This window comes from Pan troglodytes, chromosome 10 (genome assembly GCF_028858775.2).
Source record: "Pan troglodytes isolate AG18354 chromosome 10, NHGRI_mPanTro3-v2.0_pri, whole genome shotgun sequence".
Lineage (NCBI taxonomy): Eukaryota > Metazoa > Chordata > Mammalia > Primates > Hominidae > Pan > Pan troglodytes.
The window spans coordinates 12809547-12831639 of NC_072408.2; the positions used below are offsets into that span (position 1 = coordinate 12809547).

The window sequence follows — 22093 nt, forward strand, 5'->3', positions numbered from 1 at the left end:
GGAACTCCAGCAAACACTTTTCCATTGTCTATGAAAAAAATCGGAGTCCTCAGCCTGGCATTTTAGATTTTCCATCAAAAAGCAAAACAAAACAAAAAAAAACACGTTCTGGTCAACTCCGTCGGCCCAGTTTCCCACTCCATCTTGCCCTGGATGTGCCCTGGACGTAGAGCCCTGGCACCGGGCTCCCCTGGCATCCTGCTCACACTTCATGCTTTCTTTCTCCCGTACGCTGAGCTCAGCTCCTGTTCCACTGGTGTTTAGCTTGACCAAGACTCTCCCAACCACCCAAGTGGCTCATTTGCCACTTTCCTGCATGCCTTTCCTGACCCCAGGGATCTGATCACTCCCTTCAGTGCTGTGTTTCCCGCTTGGTTTCCTTTGCCAGGAATCTTCCTCTCCTCCTGCCCATCCCCTCCTCCCTATATGCATGCCTGTCTGACTCTCACTTATCTCTGGGCTCTCCAGTCAAATGCCTCTCCCTCCAAAGCCTCCTGAGTCCCCAGGAGTGTTGGATGTTCTTCCAAAGTGCTTCCATAGAATCCTGTCTATCATTAAATATGCTGAATTAAAATTCTCTGCTTATTTTTCTCAAGATGCTTATGAAGAAACACAGATAACATTCACAAATATGCACATGCCTGGAAAGAGCAGAGCTGCCCCTGAGGATGGTAAGCTGCCGATAGCAACACAGAAGTCAAAGCAAAGTGCTCACCATGGGTAGTGTTACAGTAGAGGCCAAGCAAGGGAAAGGCACAGACAGAGCAACTTTCCGGAATTCTCCAGTCATTAGGAGAAGGCTCTTGATGAGGTGGTTATCCTATCAAGGGTCCGTGAATTAAAGGCATCATATGTACTATGAATGCAATCTCCGTATGAGGTTAACAAGAAGCTGGGGCTCCTCGTTACTAGGGTCAGAGAGGGAAATCCCTACATTCAGAGAGGGAAGGGATGAATCCAGGCCACCCAGAATAAATACAATGGGACAGGGTCTTGACTGTCAGCTTCCCCCATCCAATAAGCATGAATGCCAAATGCCAAGATGTGGTGCTCGGGCAACAGCGGCTTGCAGCTCAAATGACACATCTGAATATTGAGGCCATTGCATTTTTCTCACTGGCTTGAAGCTTGGGAAGTCTGATATGCCTCTTTGAAGTCTACTCAGTGCCTGGGGAATGTGTGGATTTTCTGGGGCCTCTGACAATATGGGGATAGATAAGACCAATAAGACCCTCTTGGGCTCAAGTGTCAAAAGGCTTTCCTCAACTTTATAGATGCTGCTGGGAAAATGAGAGCTAAAGCTCTGTAATTTTTAACAGGAAGTCTTGAGTCTGCCTTGCTTCCCAGGTTAGGCTAAAAAGAACAGACACCACGGTTTACCCTTAGGGGATAGTGAGTGCCCTGTCACATGAGGCAATCAACACAGGCCAGAGGATTTGATCAAGAACATTACAGGAAGGATTCCTGCCTTTAGAGAAAGCCCTTTGACAGCCCTACAAATACACATACGTTGCACTTCCCCATTCCTCTAATTAAAATGCACTGTACAAAGCATCCTGTCCCTGTCCCATTTTTTTTATTTTATCACCAAAAGCCTTGCACGCATTGACTTAAAAAGGGCCTAGGACAGCCAGAAGTCTCGGTGACACAGTACCAATTTTGGTGAGCCACTTGGCCACAGCGCCGTAGATCTCGTCCAGGATGAGGATGACCACGAGGTTGATGATGACTGCTGTTGCTGTCACTGTCACGCGGACACTGGAGCGTGTAGCCTTATTGAGAGACAGAGCGGCTGCAGTTGTTATTCGATACACTATCACCCCAAAGACGATTGAGAATGTCAGGGCAATCTGTTTGGGAAAACAGAGAGAAGTACACATCAGCAGGCAATTACCGAGCACCTACTATTTGCTCTGCCAACAGTACCATTTGCTGTTATCAGATATTATTAATCTGGAATCTTTTGTTGGGTAACAAGGGATTCCAGATATTATTAGTCTGGAATATTTGGGTGGGTAACAAATTTTTAGGCAGAGTTCTGAGTGGAGGTGCATTTTCCAGGGGAGAATGTCTTAATTTTTGTCAGATTCCAAATGATTTATCACACACACACACACACACAATAAGGATGAACATGCTGGACCCTGTGGAGTGTTCAACACACATGACGCAATTTCTTTCATTAGGGAGCTTTTGATCTTCTAAAGAGATAACATGAACTCCTTTTAAATAAACCATAGTAAATAATGCCCAAGAATGTATTAAGTGCTAAATGAAGAGTATAATTGCTGAAGGAACTCCAAGTACACGGGAGAAAGTAAATTTGAGTGGTCAGGGAATAGTTTGTGGAGACAGTGGGATTTAAAATGGAGTTTTCATGAGAAGAAATAGAAAGCCATTGAAGGTACCTGAGCTGAGAAGGGATGAGTTACAGCTTGATAAGTAGAGGCAAGAAGGTTGCTCAAAGGAGAAAAGAGGGAATACATCAGGAGTGAGATTTTAGGAATCTCAGTCCTCAAGATGAACAAAATATCACTGTAAGATTTCTCTACTAGGTGACTTGAAATGGAGGACTCAGATTCCTCATTTGATAGAGAAATGTCTAGCTGCTGTGCTCCAAAAGGAGGGTTATAGCCACGTGACCTCTAAGGGTTCCCCCCATTTCCTCTCTCTAGAACCTAAGAATAAGAAGGGACTCTCTTAGACCTAGATCTGCCCAACAGCCCTTCTTCCTTCTTCTGTCCCCACATCCCCTCCTGTCCCCATCGCAACCAAGGAAGGATCATTTCCAGGAAGCACAAGGATGCTATGAGAAGCAAGTACCCTGAGTAAGCCTCTTAGAGGGGATAGAAGAAGGAGAGACAACTGCCAGGTGCATGCCCCACTCAGAGCAAATTCTAATTTGCTTCAGTCAAGTCAAGACTTCTTCAAGAAAGAAGACTTCCTTCTTAGGACTCTTTCTGTAAAGGAAGCTGTTCAGGTCCTATTTCCTCTGCAGGACAGAGAATGGGCACTGGCTATGAAGGACTAAATAGAAAACGTGGGGAGAGAAAACGGCAGGTGGAAGGCTCCCTGAAAAAATAAGCTGTGCTGGACTACACACACACACACACACACACACACACACACACACGCACGGGGAGGGAGGCAGGAAGGAGGGGGTAAGAGGAGGGGAGGAGAGGCACAGGAGGAAAGGGGAGGGGAAGTGGGGGCCTCTGGCTTGGGCAGTGCTTTGCAAGCAGTGTGAATGACACTCCAGTGGCTTGCTAATGGGTGGCAGATGTGTCCAGGTATGGATGTTTTCAGACCTCTGGGGGGTACCTGGGGTGTGCTGGTGGCAGACTCAGCTCTTTATCCTGGTGGGCTTCAAAAAATACCAGTAATTGCCCTATGGGCCGTGTTGTGAAAAAGAAGCCCTTGGTAAGGAAGGGAGAAAGGTGGCATTCTCTGGGTAGAGGAAGGCTGTGTGTGTTTGGGTGTGTGTGGGTGTGGGGAGAGGAGAGGTTAGATGGGAAAAACACTCTGTGTGAGGCCCCTCTTCTGCTGCAGGGTGGGGGTGGGGAGCGGCAGAAACACCAGCCTCCAGGACTAAGTAGGGACTACTACCGTGTAACTGGGAAAACCTGGACATGACATCACCCCTCTCCGACAATGTAGACATTTTCATTTCCCATTCCTCTGGGATTGTCACTGCCAGATAGTAAGGGCCTAGAAAATGTGGTGTGAGATTCTTTTCCCCAAAAATCACTTTTGCAGTGAAGACCAGTGATGAAAGTATTGATGAGGCTGGGGAGGTGAGGGTATTGAGGAGTGAGTGAATGTGTGTGTGTGTGTGTACGTGTGTGTGTATTTGGGGTTGGGATTGGGAGACGGACTAGGGGAAAAAAAACAATGGCAAAAACATCCTTTGTTTAGGGTCTTGTGGGAGGGACATGAAGGAAGACGTGGGGAGATCAGCTTCTGTTCTTCTCTAAGAGGCCCAGCTGCTAAACTAGAGAAGGAAGAACACTCTTTGCTACTCAAAATGTGGTCCAAGGACCAGCTGCATCAGCTGGAAGCTTGATTGAAATGCGGAATCTCAAGCACAACTCCAGACCTACTGACCTGGAACCTGCATTTTAACAGAATTCTTTTTCAAATTCAAGGAGCACTGTTCTACTTGTCTAGAAAAGCCCTCTTTCCCACCCTCCCTTCCTCCCTAGCCCCACCCCTGGCACACCTCATTTCAGCTCTCTGGTTCTTTGCAGGTTTACCTTCTCTGGTCTTAATTTCCTATCCCACTATAGAAATCAAGCTCTGAACCTCTCGTTTGGTGTTTCCCAGAGCATCTCAAGATTCACAGAGCTTTCGAGCTGCAGGAACTTGCAGAGCACCAACCCAGTCACGTGACCATTTTGGAGCTGAAGAAACGGGCATGGAAAAGTGATGCGATTTGCTGAAGTCCACAAGGTGTGGACTACAATGCTACTCTTCTGGATCATGGTAGAAATTTTAAAATCTTAGCATTTAGGAATCACCTATGTACAGTCTTTAGTCTCATACATAAGGAAACTGAAGCCCAAGAGGCAACAATGTGATTGATCCAAGGTCTGGAGGGTATATGGTAGAGCTGAGATGTTAATGGTGATAACATCATCAATACCAGCTGAACCATTTGTGCCTTCTAGATGTCTTTATTCAATGCATATCTTCACTAGCACTGTTTCTTTTTCTTTTTTTTTTTTTTTTTTGAGACGGAGTCTCACTCCGTCACCCAGGTTGGAGTGCAGTGGTGCGATCTGGGCTCACTGCAAGCTCCACCTCCTGGGTTCACGCCATTCTCCTGCCTCAGCCTCCCAAGTAGCTGGGGCTACAGGCACCCGCCACCACTCCTGGCTAATTTTTTGTATTTTTAGTAGAGACGGGGTTTCATCATGTTAGCCAGGATGGTCTCGATCTCCTGACCTCAAGATCTGCCCGCCTTGGCCTCCCAGCACTGATTCTTATAACTACCATGCAAGATATGCCTTTAATAGGTGAGATTTAATGATGATTTAGGATTTGAACCCTGCTCCATGGTTCCAAAGTCTACAATCCCATCCTGACATTAGAACCCAGGTTTTCCAGCACTACATCTAGTACTATTTCCACCACTTGTGGTTACATTATTGATTTTCTTTTTCTTTTTCTTTTTTTGTTTGAGATAGAGTTTCACTCTTGTTGCCCAGGCTGGAGTGCAATGGTGCGATCTCAGCTCACCGCAACCTCTGCCTCCCTGGTTCAAGCAATTCTCCTGCTTCAGCCTCCCAAGTAGCTGGAATTACAGGCATGCGCCACCACGCCTGGCTACTTTTGTATTTTTAGTAGAGATGGGGTTTCTCCATGTTGGTCAGGCTGGTCTCCAACTCTCGACCTCAGGTGATCCGCCCGCCTCAGCCTCCCAAAGTGCTGGGATTACAGGCGTGAGCCACCATGGCCGGCCCACATTATTGATTTTCTTTATTAAGTTCAATACGTATTTTCTGGCCGCTTATTGTGCGACCCACTGCACTGGGTATATTCCATGTTTGTGGTCAATCTCTTCCAACTAGGTCAAAAGGAGGTTTGTCTTTTACCACATTCTGTGCCTTAAGCCACTTCACAGCAGCGCCTCCCGTAGAACTGGTTTGGTAAAGATTCGCTGGTCAGCAGCTCTAGGGGATCTGGCTGCCCGGCACATGGTCATTTTATTATGGTTCCTGTTGTTTTTGGTGTTTTAATATCATAAGTTTACTTCTGGGACATAAACAAAATGCAACATAAGCCAGGCTACAGAGTCCAGAGTCCTACTTGATGCCAAGAGAGAGACAGGTAAGAGAGGGGACCTCTTCGCCACTCTCCAGAACTTGCATTCTGAAGCAAAGTTGAGAAAATCATTGCACACATAGAACAAAGATGATCCTAGTAGCAGCTGGATGGAGTCACAGGCCTCCGTTCACGAGCTTCTGGTATGCTGTTAGCAGAGAGCAGGGGGATTAGTCAGAGAAAACTCCACAGAAAAAAGTTTTGGGACAGTTTCCTATGGGAAAGACTTAGAGGAAAGAATAAGAAGGAAGAACTTTCCAGAAAAGGGAAGAGGGGCAAGTAGCAATGCACAAGGCACAAGTAACCTCTGCTGATCCCCAGCATGGCACACGATAGTAGCTCAAGTATAAATATACAGGCACGCGCACACACTAGCAACTTCATCATCGACATAGTACGCTGCCTATGACATCCACCTAGTTTATTTACCCATTCAGTCATTCATAAAATGTGTCTTAAGCTCCTCCTTGTGCCAGTCTCAGTTCTAGGTTCCAGTGGAAAAAGGAAACAGAAATCACTACCCTCACAGAGTGGATCTTCTAGTGGGAAAACATAGACAATAAACTAATAAATAGGTAAAATAAGTAGTACCTTCAGCACGAGAAATACCGTGGAGACAAAGAAGGCAAACAGGGTAAAGGGATCGGTTGCAATTTAAAATAGGGTGGTTGGGGAAGAGATAGGTGAGAAAGTGACCTTTTACCAAATACCTAAAGGAAGGATTTAAGGGAAGGGTGTTTCAGGCAGGCAGTGGCTGACACTGAGTGAGCAATGGGACAGGAGGAGTGGGAGATGGGCAGGCAGCCAACAGGGGACCCTGTAGTGTGAGGATGTGGGCTTCCACACCTCAGGAGATGGGAAGCCATCAGAGAGTTCTGAGCAGAGGAGTGATGTGAGTTGGTTTAGGTTTTAAAAGTTAGCATGCTGATGATCTGTCAGGGGCAGTGTGCAAATACGGAGATCAGTGAAGGGGCTATGACGAGAATCCAGGCTGTGGAGGAGGATTTCTGATGGTGGACTCCCAATATCCAAGTGTAAGAAAATGAGTATCTGAGGCACAGGAGGAAAGCTCAGGCACCTAGCTCTAGAGGAGGGACATCGCCTCTGACAATCCCCCCCTTACAAGAAGAAAACAGGAGGGCCCATTCAAAAAGGAAACTTTAGCTGAACACACAGGATTGGCGGAGAGGAAATTCGTCATTGTCCATGCTGGTTTCTAACACAAGGAGGCAGATGAAATAGCACTGGGGCATTTCTTTGCTCTCATCACCCCATGAAAAGCATTCCCAACTGACTCGGTAGATTGGCATGCCTGAAACCTTCCTAATGCCCATGGTCCTGGCATCTTCTGCCTAGGTTCAAGCACAGGGGTGAAGACAGGAATGAGATGAGAGATACAGTAGGTGTCTTTGGCTTACCCTAACTTTATCACAGAAAATTACTTACTTCTAAGCACCACCCTGACCCCTTCATCTCATGCTCCACACCTTGTTCTAGGGTAACGCTAAGTCCTTTTTCTTTAGAAAACATCAGAGTGAACAGGCAACCTACAGAATGGGAGGAAATTTTTGCAATCTACCCATCTGACAAAGGGCTAATATCCTGAATCTACAAAGAACTTAAACAAATTTACAAGAAAAAAACAACCCCATCGAAAAGGGCGCAAAGGATATGAACAGACACTTCTCAAAAGAAGACATTTATGCAGCCAACAGACACATGAAAAAATGCTCATCATCACTGGTCATCAGAGAAATGCAAATCAAAACCACAATGAGATACCATCCCACACCAGTTAGAATGGCGATCATTAAAAGTCAGGAAACAACAGATGCTGGAGAGGATGTGGAGAAATAGGAACACTTTTACACTGTTGGTGGGAGCGTAAACTAGTTCAACCATTGTGAAGACAGTGTGGCGATTCCTCAAGGATCTAGAACTAGAAATACCATTTGACCTAGTGATCCCACTACGGGGTACATACCCAAAGGATTATAAATCAATCTACTATAAAGACACATGCACACATATGTTTATTGCAGCACTATTCACAACAGCAAAGACTTGGAACCAACCCAAATGTCCATCAGTGATAGACTGGATTAAGAAAATGTGGCACATATACACCATAGAATACTATGCAGCCATAAAAAAGGATGAGTTCATGTTCTTTGCAGGGACATGGATGCAGCTGGAAACCATCATTCTGAGCAAACTATCACAAGGGCAGAAAACCAAACACCACATGTTCTCACTCATAGGTGGGAATTGAACAATGAGAACACTTGGACACAGGGTGAGGAACATCACACATTGGGGCCTGTTGGGGGGTGGGGGGCAGGGGGAGGGATAGCATTAGGAGAAATACCTAATGTAAATGACAAGTTAATGGGTGCAGCAAAGCAACATGGCGCATGTATACCTAGGTAGCAAACCTGCACGTTGTGCACATGTACCCTAGAACTTAATGCATAACAAAATATTAAAAATTAAAAAATAAAGAAAACTGGGCTTTTTTTTTAAGTGGGAAAAAGAAATGGGGACAAGTTAGTGCCAAATAAGGATTTTAAAAAATCAAATAGGCAGGAAACAATATAATGTATTGTCCAATCTGGAATACTTTTGAGAGTAAAGAAGAAGTGCTATTAATAATTCCCCCTGGTCTGGAAGCTTAAGCCTGGACGAGCTTGAGCACCTGACTGTGAAGGGTGATGTGTAAAGGGGGCTCCCCCCATTCCCACCACTCTGCTCCCAGCTCCTGCCCACATGGTTCAGTTCCTGGAACTTGCTGGTGGCAGTTGTGGTACCCCAGGCATAGTGAGATTCTCAATTAGTTATTGGTTCTGATACAGAATCTTACATTTATATCAAGATTTGGAGTTGGGTGGGGTTGGGAAAGGGAAGATTTTACAAAGGAGAGATAATTATGTATTGTTTGTGAACAATCAAAATATTCCCACTTTCCAGTCTAGCTTCAGGAGGTATCAATGGAATTTTAAAAAAAGAAAAAACTTAGAACTTTGGCAAGATGACCCACCATTGACCCAGTTTTTAGTATTTGTTGAATGGTGGTCCAGTGATCTATTTGTTGTTGATGATGATGATGATGACAATGATGATGATACAGATTTTTCTCTCAGGCAGCAGACAAGCTCCTAGTTTCAGTCCTCTCCTTGCCTGACTTATCAGTGGCATCTGATACAATTGATTGTCCTGCCCCTTTGAAATACTTTCTTGACTTCTGGGACTCTCTATTCTCCCCTATCCCTTTTCAATTCTCTTTTCTGTCTCCTCCTCATGCTCCCAAACTTCAGCATAGCAGTGTCCTGGGACTTGGTCCTTGGACATTTTCTCTATCTACTCTCATTCCCTTGGTGATCTCATGCAATCTTATAGCTTTAAATGCCTTCTATAATGATTAGGTCTCCAGCCTGGACGTCTTCCCTGAACTCTAGACTCATATGCATCAGGAGGGCAACTGAGTTAAGGAATAACTGGCAGATTTTGGGCTGCTCAGGATAAAAGCCTTAGAGTCATTCTTGACTTCTTTTCAGTTTTGTACCACATGATCAAATTCTTTCAGTCCACCTTCAAAATAGAACTAGCATCTGAACGCTCTTCAATCTCACCCTGCCCAGGCCACCGCACTTCTTGCATTATCACAACAGATTCCTACTTGATGTCCCTCTTCCCACCCTTGCCTTTCTACCAGCATTTTCTCACCCCAGCAGCCAGAATGATCCTTTTGAAATGTATGTCAGGTCATGTCACTCCTTGCAAGACCTCCTATTAGGTGTTCTCATCTCACATAGAATTAGCCCATGTCCTTACTGTGGTCTCCAGGGCCCTACCTACAGGGCTCCTCATTACTTCTCTCACTGTGTCCCCCTGTGCACTCCCCGCTGCAGAGTGCTCAGCTCCAGCCACACTGTGGCTCTTTCCTGCTGTCCCTCCTGATGCCAGGCATTGCTCCCCTTGGGCTTCTTTTCTTGCTGTTTCTTCTGCCCAGAATGTTCCCCCTAGAATATCCATGTGGCTGGCTCCTTCACCTCCTAGAGATCCTTGATAAAATGTCATCTTAATGAGAACTTACCTGACCAACCTATTTAATATATGTATTTTGTGTCTTTTTAAATTTTATTGTGAACATGCAGAAAAATCCATTTTACACACACACACACACACACACAATGAATAAAACAAACACCAATATAGCCCAGACCAGCACTGCCAGCAGCTCTGAATTCCCTTCTCCCCCGTACACATACATGATCTCCCATCCCTGCTGCTCCTTTGGATCCAACCACTGTGCAGAATTTTATGATAATCATTCTCTTGCTCATTTGATAGTTTTAACACAGAGGTATGCATCCTTAAACAATATAGTTGAGTATTGTCTCTGAACTCTCTATGAGTAGAATCAAACTGTATATATTCTTTCGTCTTGTTTTTTTCACCCTTGATGTTATACATAGCTATTAGTTTGCTCATTTTCATGACTGTGTAGTATTTAATTGTATGAATATGCCTCAATTTATGTATCCATTCTGGTGATGACAGGCATTTGGACTGTTTCCAGGTTGAGTTATTATAAGCAGGGCTTCCATGGAAGTTGTTGTACATGTATTTTGCTGCTCATGTACACAAGTTTTTCTAAGACAGATATCCAGGAGTAGAATTTCTGGGCCCCAGGATATATGTACTTTCAGTTTCACTAGATAATGCCAAACTATATCCAAAGTGTTTTTGTTTTTTCAACTTATACTCCCTATAGTAGAGTTTAAGATGCTCTTTTGATCTATATCTTTTCCAACACTTGTTACTGACAGACTTTTGGGCATATATGGTATCTCATTGTGGTTTAAATTAGAATTTCCAGGATTACTAATGAGATTGGGTACCATTTTATAGGCTCATTGGCCATTTGGATTGCCTCTTTTGTGAAGTACATATTCATCTTTTTCCTATTTTGTACTGAATTACTGTTTTCCATGTTTTTTAATTCTTTATATATGTTAAGAAAAATTCTTTGAGAGTTATAGTTGTTGCAAATATATTATCCCATTCTGATAATTTGTCTTCTCACAGAGTTTATTAGGTATTTTATGAACTTAAATTCTTAATTCTAATATAGTCAAATTTACCAGCATTTTATTATGGTTGTGCTTTTTGTATCTTGCTCAAGAAATTCTTCCCTACCCCAAGGTCATGAAAATATTTTTTTCTTATATATTTAAAAACTCGATTGTTTTGCCTTTCACAGTCCCTCTTTAAAATACACCTAAAATTGATGTTTTTGAGTGGTGTGAATAAGGCCCAGTTTTATTTTCTTCTGTATGGACACCCAGCTGTCCCAGAAGCACTTACTGAGAAGTTCATTCTTTTCCCCACTTATATGCAGTGCCACTTGCATTAATCTGGTTCTTGGTTTTCTATTTTGTTCCATTGGTCTCATCATCTCTTCTCACAAGAATGTAACATTATCTTACTTATTGTAGTTTTATAATTAGAGTAACATATCCATCCTTCAAGAGTTTCTTGACTATTCTTAGCCTTTGTGCTTCCACATAAATCTTAAAATCAGTTTATCGACTGGACAATCTAAAGACCTTAGAACATTATTGTTCTATTTATTGTCCACCCAACTTACATAGTATTGTTGCATATATTTTAGTTCTATCTTTTCTAACCTCATGAGAATTGGCATTATTATTTTCACAGTCAAGGTTCATATAGGTTTTCTCACATATTTACCACTTTAAAAGTTCTTCATTCCTTTCTAAAACCATGGTCTTCCATATGGGATCACATCCAAGGTACATTCTTAGAATTTCTTTTAATGAGAGATTCGGTTGATAGCAAACTCTCAGTTTCTATTTGTCTGTAAATATCTTTATTTTATCCTTATCACTACATGATATTTTTCTTGGGCATAGAATTCTTAGTTAGAAATTGTTTTGTTTTCAGCACGTGAAGAGGGCATTTCATTGTATTCTGACTTCCAATGTGCTATAAAATATCAGTTGTAAGTCCAGGTGTCTTTCCATTGAAGGTAATTTGCCTTTGGATTTAAGGCTGCTTTTGAGACTTTTCTTGTGCCTTATATACTCTATAATTTCACTATGATGCATCTAGATGCAGATTTATTTTTACTTTTTCTGCCTGGGTTTCACTAGGATTCTTCAATCTATGGATTGGTGTACTGCATCAAATTAGGAAACCACCAGTCCTTATATCTCCCTCATTACCTGTTCTCTTTCAACCTGTTTTCCATATTGCCAATCTTTTTTATCGCTATGCTGTATTACGGATAATTTATTCCAGCCTGTATTGCAGTTTACAAATTCTCTCTTCAGCTTTGTCTAATTTGTTGTTAAGTCTATCCATGGTTGAGGCAGGAGAATCGCTTGAACCCGGGGGGCGGAGGTTGCAGTGAGCCAAGATTGTACCACTGCACTCCAGCCTGGGTGACAGAATCAGACTCCGTCTCAAGAAAAAAAAAATCTATCCATGGTCGTGTGTGTGTGAATATGTGTGTGTGTGTGTGTGTACACATATATATACACATATATACATGGCATATAAAAATCATATATATAACAATAATATTTTTGTTAATTTCTATATATATTTATTTCTAGCAGATAGAGGTTTATTGGTTAGTTTTCATTATCTGCTAGATAATTTTCAAAATAGTTTCTTATTCTTTGTGTATATTTTTAAGGTTGCTGTTTTAACCTGTGACTGATATTTTCAATATCTCTGGTCTTTGCTGTCTGTTCCCACTGGTTCTTTCATATGGTGCTTCAACTTCTTGAGTAATTAGTTGTTTTTGACTGTGTTCTCTTTATTGCCCTTGAAAAATTCTTTTGGGTGATTTTTTGAGGCCTGGCATAAATATGCTTCCCTACAGAGAGAGGTTGTATTTGCTTCTGCTGAGCACCTGGGAGCCCTACTAGTGTTAGGTTAAGTTCACAACCTGAGGTTCCCTGATCCTCTTATGTGGTGACCCAGGATAGAAAGCCACAGTAGGGATTGCCCCTGGCCACTTCTTAAGCACAGGATTTTGTTTCCCCTTTTCTCCCTTTTCTGCTTAGATCCATAACAAGTTTTTTCTGTAGTCTCATAAGTGGGAAAGGGTGTGTATAGTTCAGTTTCATCTTTACTCTGAACATAGCCCTTTGGAGTTCTGATTTAATTTGGTGAGGACATCCTGTTACAATCCCCATTTGGGGCCATCCATCAACCCTAATTTCTATCCTCCTTGCTCCCATAAAACCACCAAAACCAAAGCCTAGGTTTGCTGAGATGGGAAAATGTTCTCAAGGTAAAAGCAGCTCTAGTGCCCAGGTATTTGTTTCTTTGGTTCCCATTTTCCTTTAGATTTTACCCTGGTATTACTTCCTATCCTGTCAGCCCTTCGAGGCTTTGAGAAGATTGAAAAATACATTTATCCAATTTTTTAAAATAAATTTTAGCAAAATGGGATGTTACAAATATCCTAACCTACTACTACTGGAGATAGAAGTCTATTTTACCTATTTTTTATTATTTATTTACTCATTTATTGTCTGCAAATTTTTTAAGAGAGGGATTATTTTGTTTTGTTTTCTGCTGTATCCCCAGTGTCTAAGCATGGTGTCAAGCACATCGTTTGACTCATTAAATATTGAATGAATGAATAAACTCTTTAACAATAATATGCATATTGGGGGGGCTTTGAAGTGCTAAATTAAACTTCATATCATTGCAGCTTAACACACGGCAACTCACCACATCCTCTTGAATAAATTCCACATGCCTTGCACTTGTTAAGCAATGAGAAGAAAACAAATTTAGACTTCTAAACTTTGGCAAGGCACCCATCAACTCTGTACTTCATCTGAAAAATGAGGAGTTGAATTGATGATATCTAAGTTTCCTTCACCTTTTAAATTTCTGAGACGAAAACACAATTCCTGTAGTTAACGGTCATGATGGCAAAAATAACGGTAGTGGTAACCTCAGGCCAGAGTCAGAGTTACAACAGTTTCCAGACCAATTTTTGGAATAAGTGATCCCTCTTCCACCCTGCAACTAATGTGTAGGCCTACTTAGAAATGCTCTGAGCTGTGAGTACACACACTCCTTTGTAAAGCAGAACCTCCAATCTTGAATACTGTAAGGAAGATTTCCATAAAGAGATATGGGGTATTAGTAACCCTAACTTAGTCCTCTGATTTTTGCCTTCCCCAAGGTCCTCTAGCTTCAGATACTGTGGTCTTGCCCATGCTGGCAACGAAGAATGAACTGCTACCACTTTATTGATCTAACTCAAATACGAATCACAGGGTTTTCCCTGAGCTTTCCCTGACACAGCTGAGACCGTCTGGGTCTTGCAAAAGGGCTGTACCAAACTCTAAGGCAAAGCGCAAGGAAATAAACCCAGCAACTATAGGAAAGCTGAAGAATCACACTTACCGAGCCCAAGCTGGCTATCTCCTGTGGCTTCCAGACTCTGGTCTATCCACAAACGTCAGAGAGAGCCACCCCACAGCCCAAACAGGCTGCTGCAATTGCAGCCATCTTACCTGATTCCTTCTCCAAGTTTTTGGTCTGTCTCCAAGCAGAAGCACCATCTCGCAACCCACTCCCTGGAAGTTCCAACTTCTAGCATGGGTGGTCAATGGCCTCACTATCAGACAAGATCCTGCCCCTCTACACAGGACTGTGGCTTCCCCTTTACCAGCCTCTCATTATTTCCACAGTAGAATATAATATCCACAGTAGTCACATAACAGCATCTACATGCATGCAGTCACAGGCAAGTGGTCCCTCAAGGAAATTACCATGAATAAGATGGAGGCAAAGTTCATCAGGTAACCTGGGAAACGATCCTTCCAGGTCAGTTTATCTTCATCATCCTGGGGAGAAACAGGAGAGTAGAGACAATCAGGAGGCACAAATAACAGATATTAATTTGCTCTCATTTGCATATATTTGCATGTGATTGATCATTATCACTCTATATAGATATATTTCTAGTCACTGATGCCTTACTCTCCATATCAACAACAGCCCTCCTAATTTTGTAATTTCTAGATAAGTTGGCATAGCCTGGAAAAACTACAGTGAAAAAACAAGATTTGATTTCAGCCTCACACTGGGCTGAATTTCTAGTTCAACCACTTATCAGCTGTGTGATCCTAGATATGTCTCTTATTAACATTTCTGACATTTATTTTTTCATCTGTAAATTGGGCACGGTAGTGATATCTGCCCTGCCTACTACACAGGACAGTTTTCTTTGTTTTGTTTGAGTGAGAACCATGTGAATATAGTAAAGCAGTGGACAAATGACAGATACGACCCAACCACAGGGCAGCATCCTATAAATAGATTATCTGCTAAATAAAATACCAACCACTGATCTCAGAGCCTAATCGTTGTGCAAATTACCCACAATTTTGTTCCTCAAAGAGGCTACATGTAGTATTATGTGCTCCCCCTCGTCACAAATCCAAACATTTTGAGGCACAGGTTAAGCTGATCCATTCAATCAACTTGGCTGAGAATCCTACCCTTTTCCCCTTGGACTGGGTCCAGTTCACCCAGGCCATTATCCTGCGACAATCGTTATCAGTAACCAGAGTCCTCCTTCAGCGTGCTCTGAGGACCGTCATTTGGTGGGGGACAGGGGAGGGGCTGCCAACAGCTATGAATGGTAAACAGCTCTGCTAATTAAACCGCTCTGCTGTATAAATTTAGTTCAGGCACTTGATTTCTCTGAGCTGCAGTTCTATAAAATTAGAATTGATACAGCTGTCCTGCCTACTACACAAGGTAGCTGGGAAGACCATCTGAAGCCGTGTTTGGGAAGGTGCCGAGAATATGGCAGAGCACTCCCTGCCAGTAAGGCAAGAATCCAGGAGTACTTCTGCAAGGTGTCTGAATGGGGCTCAGCGGTGAGCGCTCCAGGGCCCCTGCTCTCTCTCCTCTCCCCTCCTCACCACTGATACTCAGAACACACCTGATTTGGTGCTAGCAACAGTGCCATCTAGCCTTTGAAAGCTTGTACTGTAAGTGAAGGACGTTCTTATACTAAAAGATTTCTTTCTAAAAATCCCTCTGGGGCCCACTGTGCATTGATCTTGGTGCCAGGCACAGTGGGAGACAGAAGAAAATTGACATGATCACTACTCCTGGGGAGCTCACAGGCTAAGGAAACAGAGATGACACCCACACACCGAAAGGTTTAAGAATCCCTGGTCAGTTTGGGAGTGAGGGTTATCTTGGGAGCGAGCCTGAAGGGAGCTGAGAAGAGGAAAATTCTCAGTGCATGCCTGGAACTGAGCGATGGGTCGAGTTGGCTTACTAAATTGTGGTAGAAATGAGTGTTACAGCCGAATTCACTTAGTAATTAGCACTTGCATTTACAGATTATGTAAACAAGCAATAGATTCAGGTTTGCACAGACTTAGTGATAGAATCCGGTTGCTAGACTCTTAGCCCAACAGGCTTTCCATCACACAGTGAGAACAAGGTAACTACATCTTGTGGCCATCCTGAAGAAATAGGAACATATGAACCTATTTCTGATGGGATTGGAACAAGACTCATTCATATTCTTCCAAATAAGGCCAAACATCAAGAGGGAGTAGAGCTTCTTTCATTTTCCTTCAGTATTAATTCTTAGTTTCACTCACACACTAACGTTTTCCTTAAGGGTATTTTTTTGGGGGGTGGGGATGGAGTTTCACTCTGTTGCCCAGGCTAGAGTGCAGTGGTATGATCTTGGCTCACTGCAACCTCCGCCTCCCAGGTTCGAGTGATTCTCCTGTCTCAGCCTCCCAACTAGCTGGGACTACAGGCACATGCCACGATGCCCCCAGCTAAGTTTGTGCATGTGTGCGTGTGTGTGTGTGTGTGTGTGTGTGTGTGTATTTTTTTAGTAAAGACGGGGTTTCACCATATTAGCCAGGATGGTCTCGATCTCCTGACCTCGTGATCTGATCCGCCTGCCTTGGCCTCCCAAAATGATGGGATTACAGGTGTGAGCCACTGCACCCAGCCACCTAAGGGTATTTTTAAATGATTTTTCTTTAAGCTGTTGACAAGGAAAACTGAGGATGGGCTGACGAATGATAACACTCAATAGGGATTCTGAAATTTGAGGGGCCAGGGAGGGACTTTTCCTGAGCCCCCCTAGAGTCTTGGTTCAGTCCTACTCAACAGACACAGTCTGAACAGTGCCAATGGGCCAGGCTCTGTGCTAGATACTGAGGACACGCTGAGGAGAAGGTTCAGCTCTGCCCAGGAGGAGCTCAGAGACCACCAAGGAAACAAGGAAAAACACTTCTAAGCTAAACCTGATTAGGAAGGTGGCATTACTATTTTGCATAAAAACGAGACATAACTAAAAAGCAACCAAATTAAATGTCCTCTCAAAGCAACTTAAAGAAAAAATGCTCATTTTGATATAACATTCTAGTGGATGTTGAAAAATCACCCCTTCTCATGTTTACATTGGTGATCTCTTTTTTCTGGAAGTCACAGCTCCCAGCACACACACAGTGCTCATGCATTCAGACACTCCCAACATAAGAAGCCAAGAGAAACACAAAGATTGCACCACTGTCTTCCAAGCTCCCAAAGTCACTAGTAAAGATGACAGTGAGTAAAGTAGTCTTTACTTATAACAATCTGGCTCTAATAATAGAAGCCAATTAAAACTCTCCGTTCACGGATACATTAACAATACGAAGACTTGCAGCAAAATATCCTTAACTTAAATATACTCTGCTTAAAAATCCTATAGCCAGCATATAAGACAGTACAAAGAGAAGTAGGCTTGGAACCAGGACATCCAAGTTCTGAACTCTTGGCTCTGGTACTTCTTAGGTGAGTGACCTTGGGAAATTCCCAGATCATCAGCTTCCTTATCTGTAAAATAATTTATGTGCCCTATCTGTAAAATATAGTTAGATCTATCACACCAAATTGCCATGCATTTAAAATTACCCAACCTATGAAGCAGGTCAAGAGAGTGCAGGCACACAGAGGTATGAGAACTCTTAGCACCTCTCTCTCCTTTTAAAATGGAAATAACACTTGTCCCACCTAAGTGGCCCAGGTATTGTGGGATCACATGAGTGCATGCATATGAGAGAGCTTTGTAAACTGGAAGCCTCATAAAAGTAAGGTCTAACCAGCTTCATGAATATATCAAAAGCAGGTGACTATAAAGCACTTAGCTAATGCAATCATTGTTAAGACAGGAGCCTAGCTGTCCTCTGTGCTAGCTTCTTTGTCTCAGCTCTTTGTGTCTATGTCCCTTGATGATGGCTCCCATTCTGAGCCTCCAGACAGCAAGTAGCACAGTAATAAAACCACATAAGTGCCCTTTTGGCAAGCTAAACATTTGGAAATGAAATCACTGAAAAGGCAATAGGTGAGAGTGCTATTTAAACAAATCCCTTGAAGAATAATTTTGTAAAGTGGCAGTCATCCTTGAGTTGTTTTCTTCTTTTCTTTTTTTTTTTTCTCTTTTTCTTTTTTTAGAGACAAAGTCTCACTCTGCCACCCAGGCTGGAGTGCAGTTGCACAATCATAGCTCACTGCAACCTCGAACTCCTGGGCTCAAGTGATCCTCCTGCCTCAGCCTCCAGATTAGCTGAAATTACAGGCATAGGACACCACAGCTGGCTTCATTTTTAATTAAGATATAATTTACACACAGTAAATTTCACCTTCATTAGTGTTTACTTCTGTAAGTTTTGATAAATATATAGTCATATAACCACGACCACAATCAAGACATAGAACAATACCATCACTTCCCATTATTCTCCCATGTCCCTTTGTAGTCTATCACCTCCCCCAATCCCCAGAACCTGACAAGATCTGTTTTATGCCCCTCTCGTTTTATCTTTTCCAAAATGTCATATAAGTGGATTCATAGAGTATGCAGGCTGTTGAGTCTGGCTTCTCTGACTTAGCATAGTGCATTTGAAATTCATGTTGTCCATGTGGTTGCATGTCTTGGTAGTTTGTTTGTTTTTATTGCTGAATAATATTCCACTCTGTGGATGTACCACAGTTCATTTATCCTTTCACTATCTGAGGGATGTTTGAATTGTTTCCAGTTTTTGGCAATTATGAATAAAGCCATTGTAAAAGTGGCTGTGCACTGTTTTTGGTGTGAACATAGGTTTTCATTTCCCTTGGATAATTACCAAGAAATGGAATTACCAAGTCATAGGGTAAGTATACGTTTGACTTTATAAGAAACTGCCAGACAATTTCCCAAAGTGGGTGTACCATTTTGAATTTCCATTAATAAGATATGGTATTTCCTTCCTCTATTTTCTTTCTTTTATTAAATAAATTTTTAATTTAGAATAGTTTTAGACTTACAGAAAAGCTTCAAAGGAGTTCCCATATACCCTGCACCCAGTTTCCCCTATTACATTAGTTAAGTACATTTTTCACAACCAATGAACCGATATTGTACAGTATTATTAAAGTTCATACTTTATCCATATTTTCTTATAAATATAACATAAAATCTAATATTACTTAAATTTAATAATGTACCATTTATATTAGTTTTTACCTAATATCCATTTCCTGTTCCAAGGTCCCCTCCAAGAAAACACCTTATATTTAGTCGTCATGCCCCCTTAGACTCCTCGAAGCTGTGATAGTTTCTCAGACTTTTCTTGGTGGTGGTGACTTTGTTAGTTTTGAGGTGTACTGGTCAAGTATTTTGTAGAATGTCCCTCAACACAGGCTTGTCTGAAGTTTTTCCCATGATTAGACTGAAGTTATGCATTTGGGGGAGGAAGACCACAGAGGGAAGGGGCCATTTTCATCACATCATATCAAGGGTACAGGCTAGAATATGACTGATCACTGATGATGTCAACCTTGATCTCCTGGTGGAGATCATATCTGTCAGATTTTTCTATTGCAAAGTTTCTTTTTTTCTCCTTTCCATACTTTACTCTTCAGAAGAAAGTCACAAAGTGCCCACATTTAAGGTGTGGGAATTACACTCCACCTCTCTGAAGGGGCAGTATCTACAGATTCTCCTAGGTTTTTAATCCAGATTTTTATATTTTGAATTTGCTTAAAGCAGGACTGTAAAGAAGAGATACTCAGTCATACCAATGTGAAACCGGTGCAGTTTACTCCCAACCCTAAAAAGAGAATGAAGACGATAAATGCCAAGTGGCCAGGACTGAAGTGGAACTGGGTTTGGGCTTCAAAAGAAGCAGGCTGTGGTCCTCATTCTTTGGGAAGCCCACAACGGACAGGAAGCCAAACCTTGCCATCGTCACTGGCCACTTCATTATCATCATCTGCCTCAACCCTCCAGATAATAACAAGAGGGCCAGGAATAGGTCAGACTGGCTTCTATCAAAATGTTCATACATTGACCCTATGTTCTGGCAAATATTTTGGGGGCAGTGGCAAAGAGAAGAGAAATACAATGGATTTGGAAATACAGGATGTGGGCTTCATTCCGTCTCCACCTCTTTATAAGCTGAGCAACCTAGGGCATATTGTTCAAATTATCTGTGTCCTCAAATCAGCATCTCTAATGGGGTCTAATGGGACAACTGGTAACTTTCCTTACTGAGCACTCAATGAGTATACCACATATGTGACAGTACTTGGAAAATTATAAGTTCTGTATAATTGTGAGTTGTATTACTCTTGTTTCTATACAGGAGGCATACATTGAACATCAAATATGTACCAAGCATCATGCTAGCACCAGGCACTAGGCATACATAGAAGAACAGCTCAAATTCTTGGCCCTAGGTAGTAGCAGAAACCGAGAAAGATGAACGCAAATTATGACATGATGTGACATACAAAGTGTCATGGAAACATAGAGGAGGGAGTGACTTCCAGCCCAGAGGATTAAGGAGAGACTTCAATGACTAGGAGACATTTCAACTGTGATTAAAGAATGATTAGAGTTTCCCGGGATGAAAAGGGGGATGAGGGTATTCCAGAGAAAGCACCATATGCAAAAGCATGGAGATACCATAACACAGAGTACGATCAAATGGCTCCGTGTAATGAGAAGTTAGTATTATATACAGCAGCAGGGTTTTAGGTAGATAAGGTTAACTCAGATTCCTGACTATCTGGTAATCTACAGTGCATCTTTCATTATGACATGAAGGATCAAAAATCAGAACAGAATGAGACTTCTAACTAGCAGATAGCAAGTCATCTGATGGTAGGCTGGCAGGGGTCATAGAGGACAAATAATCCAGTCCCTTACTGATCAGATCAGTCCTGAAGTACAGGAGGAGAGGTGACACACCCATGGCTAGTGAGTGACTTCATTCCAGGCAACACCAGAACAGGGCCTCTGATATTTCTGTTCAGTTGTTTAGAAGGCTGTTGCTAACTGGTTCCTTTATAAGGAATGGTTGCTTCTAGATTTTTAATTCTAAATAATATTCAGGGGCCTTTAAAACATGAATTATGTTTTAATGCCATAGTAGTTGATTTATTCTGATGGTGGAAAATATTGAAGCAATTGCTTACTTGCATCAGTTCTGTGTACTGTCTGAGGAGCGGAGCTGAGGTGCTGTCTGCCTATCATTTCCAAGCCTTTACTCTTCTGTCTATGAGAGCCTCTCCTTTGGGGGGCACACCATTCAGCCATAAGGACTTGTACTTTGTGATTATCATCTGCATCACTATCTTCCCCAATCCTGCCATCATCACAAGCAACTGAGATCCAGAAACTGACTTGCTCTTCAATGTCCTAATGTCAACCCTACTTCACTTTGGCCAGCAGCTCCTCACCACAGTCCAAGTAATGTTGATATTTGGAACTCTTCACTTCCTATTCTTCCACTACTCTTAGTCTCTTATTTACAGTCTGGCCCATCACTCCAGTCACACTAAACATCACACACATGCTTCTGTGCCTGAGTTCTTCCAACAGAGCCACATAACAGTGCCTCATATTGAATCACAGCAGCCATCCCACTTCTCAATAAGATAAGGGATCCTGAGTGCCACTTAAAAAATTACACAACTGCATGGATTGATGTCACTATGCAGTCACAACTGGCAACATCAGGTGGGCCCCGTTGCTGCCCGGCCATACTTTTCTCATTCTCCTATACACCCATCGGTTGTGTCCAAATTGCCCCTCTCTCTATGCAAGTCCCCTATTCTTCTATCCCTTTTCTCCCACTCATTACATAACCTCACTTTTTTATTGGGAAAAAAAAACTCAAGATCATCATGTGAGAAT

The 22093-nt window shown here is 42.4% G+C and overlaps 1 protein-coding gene across 2 annotated transcripts in view; it reads right to left on the reverse strand.

The window, feature by feature from the left end:
- ANO2 (anoctamin 2) overlaps positions 1 to 22093 on the reverse strand; it is a 380970-nt gene that overhangs the window by 70065 nt on the left and 288812 nt on the right. For both annotated transcript variants that reach the window (XM_024347643.3, XM_024347642.3), the window contains exons 15-16: positions 14652 to 14726; positions 1655 to 1850 (exon numbers count right to left, since the gene is read on the reverse strand). In XM_024347643.3, the coding sequence (XP_024203411.3) occupies positions 1655 to 1850; positions 14652 to 14726 (271 nt within the window). The remainder of the gene's footprint in view (positions 1 to 1654; positions 1851 to 14651; positions 14727 to 22093) is intronic.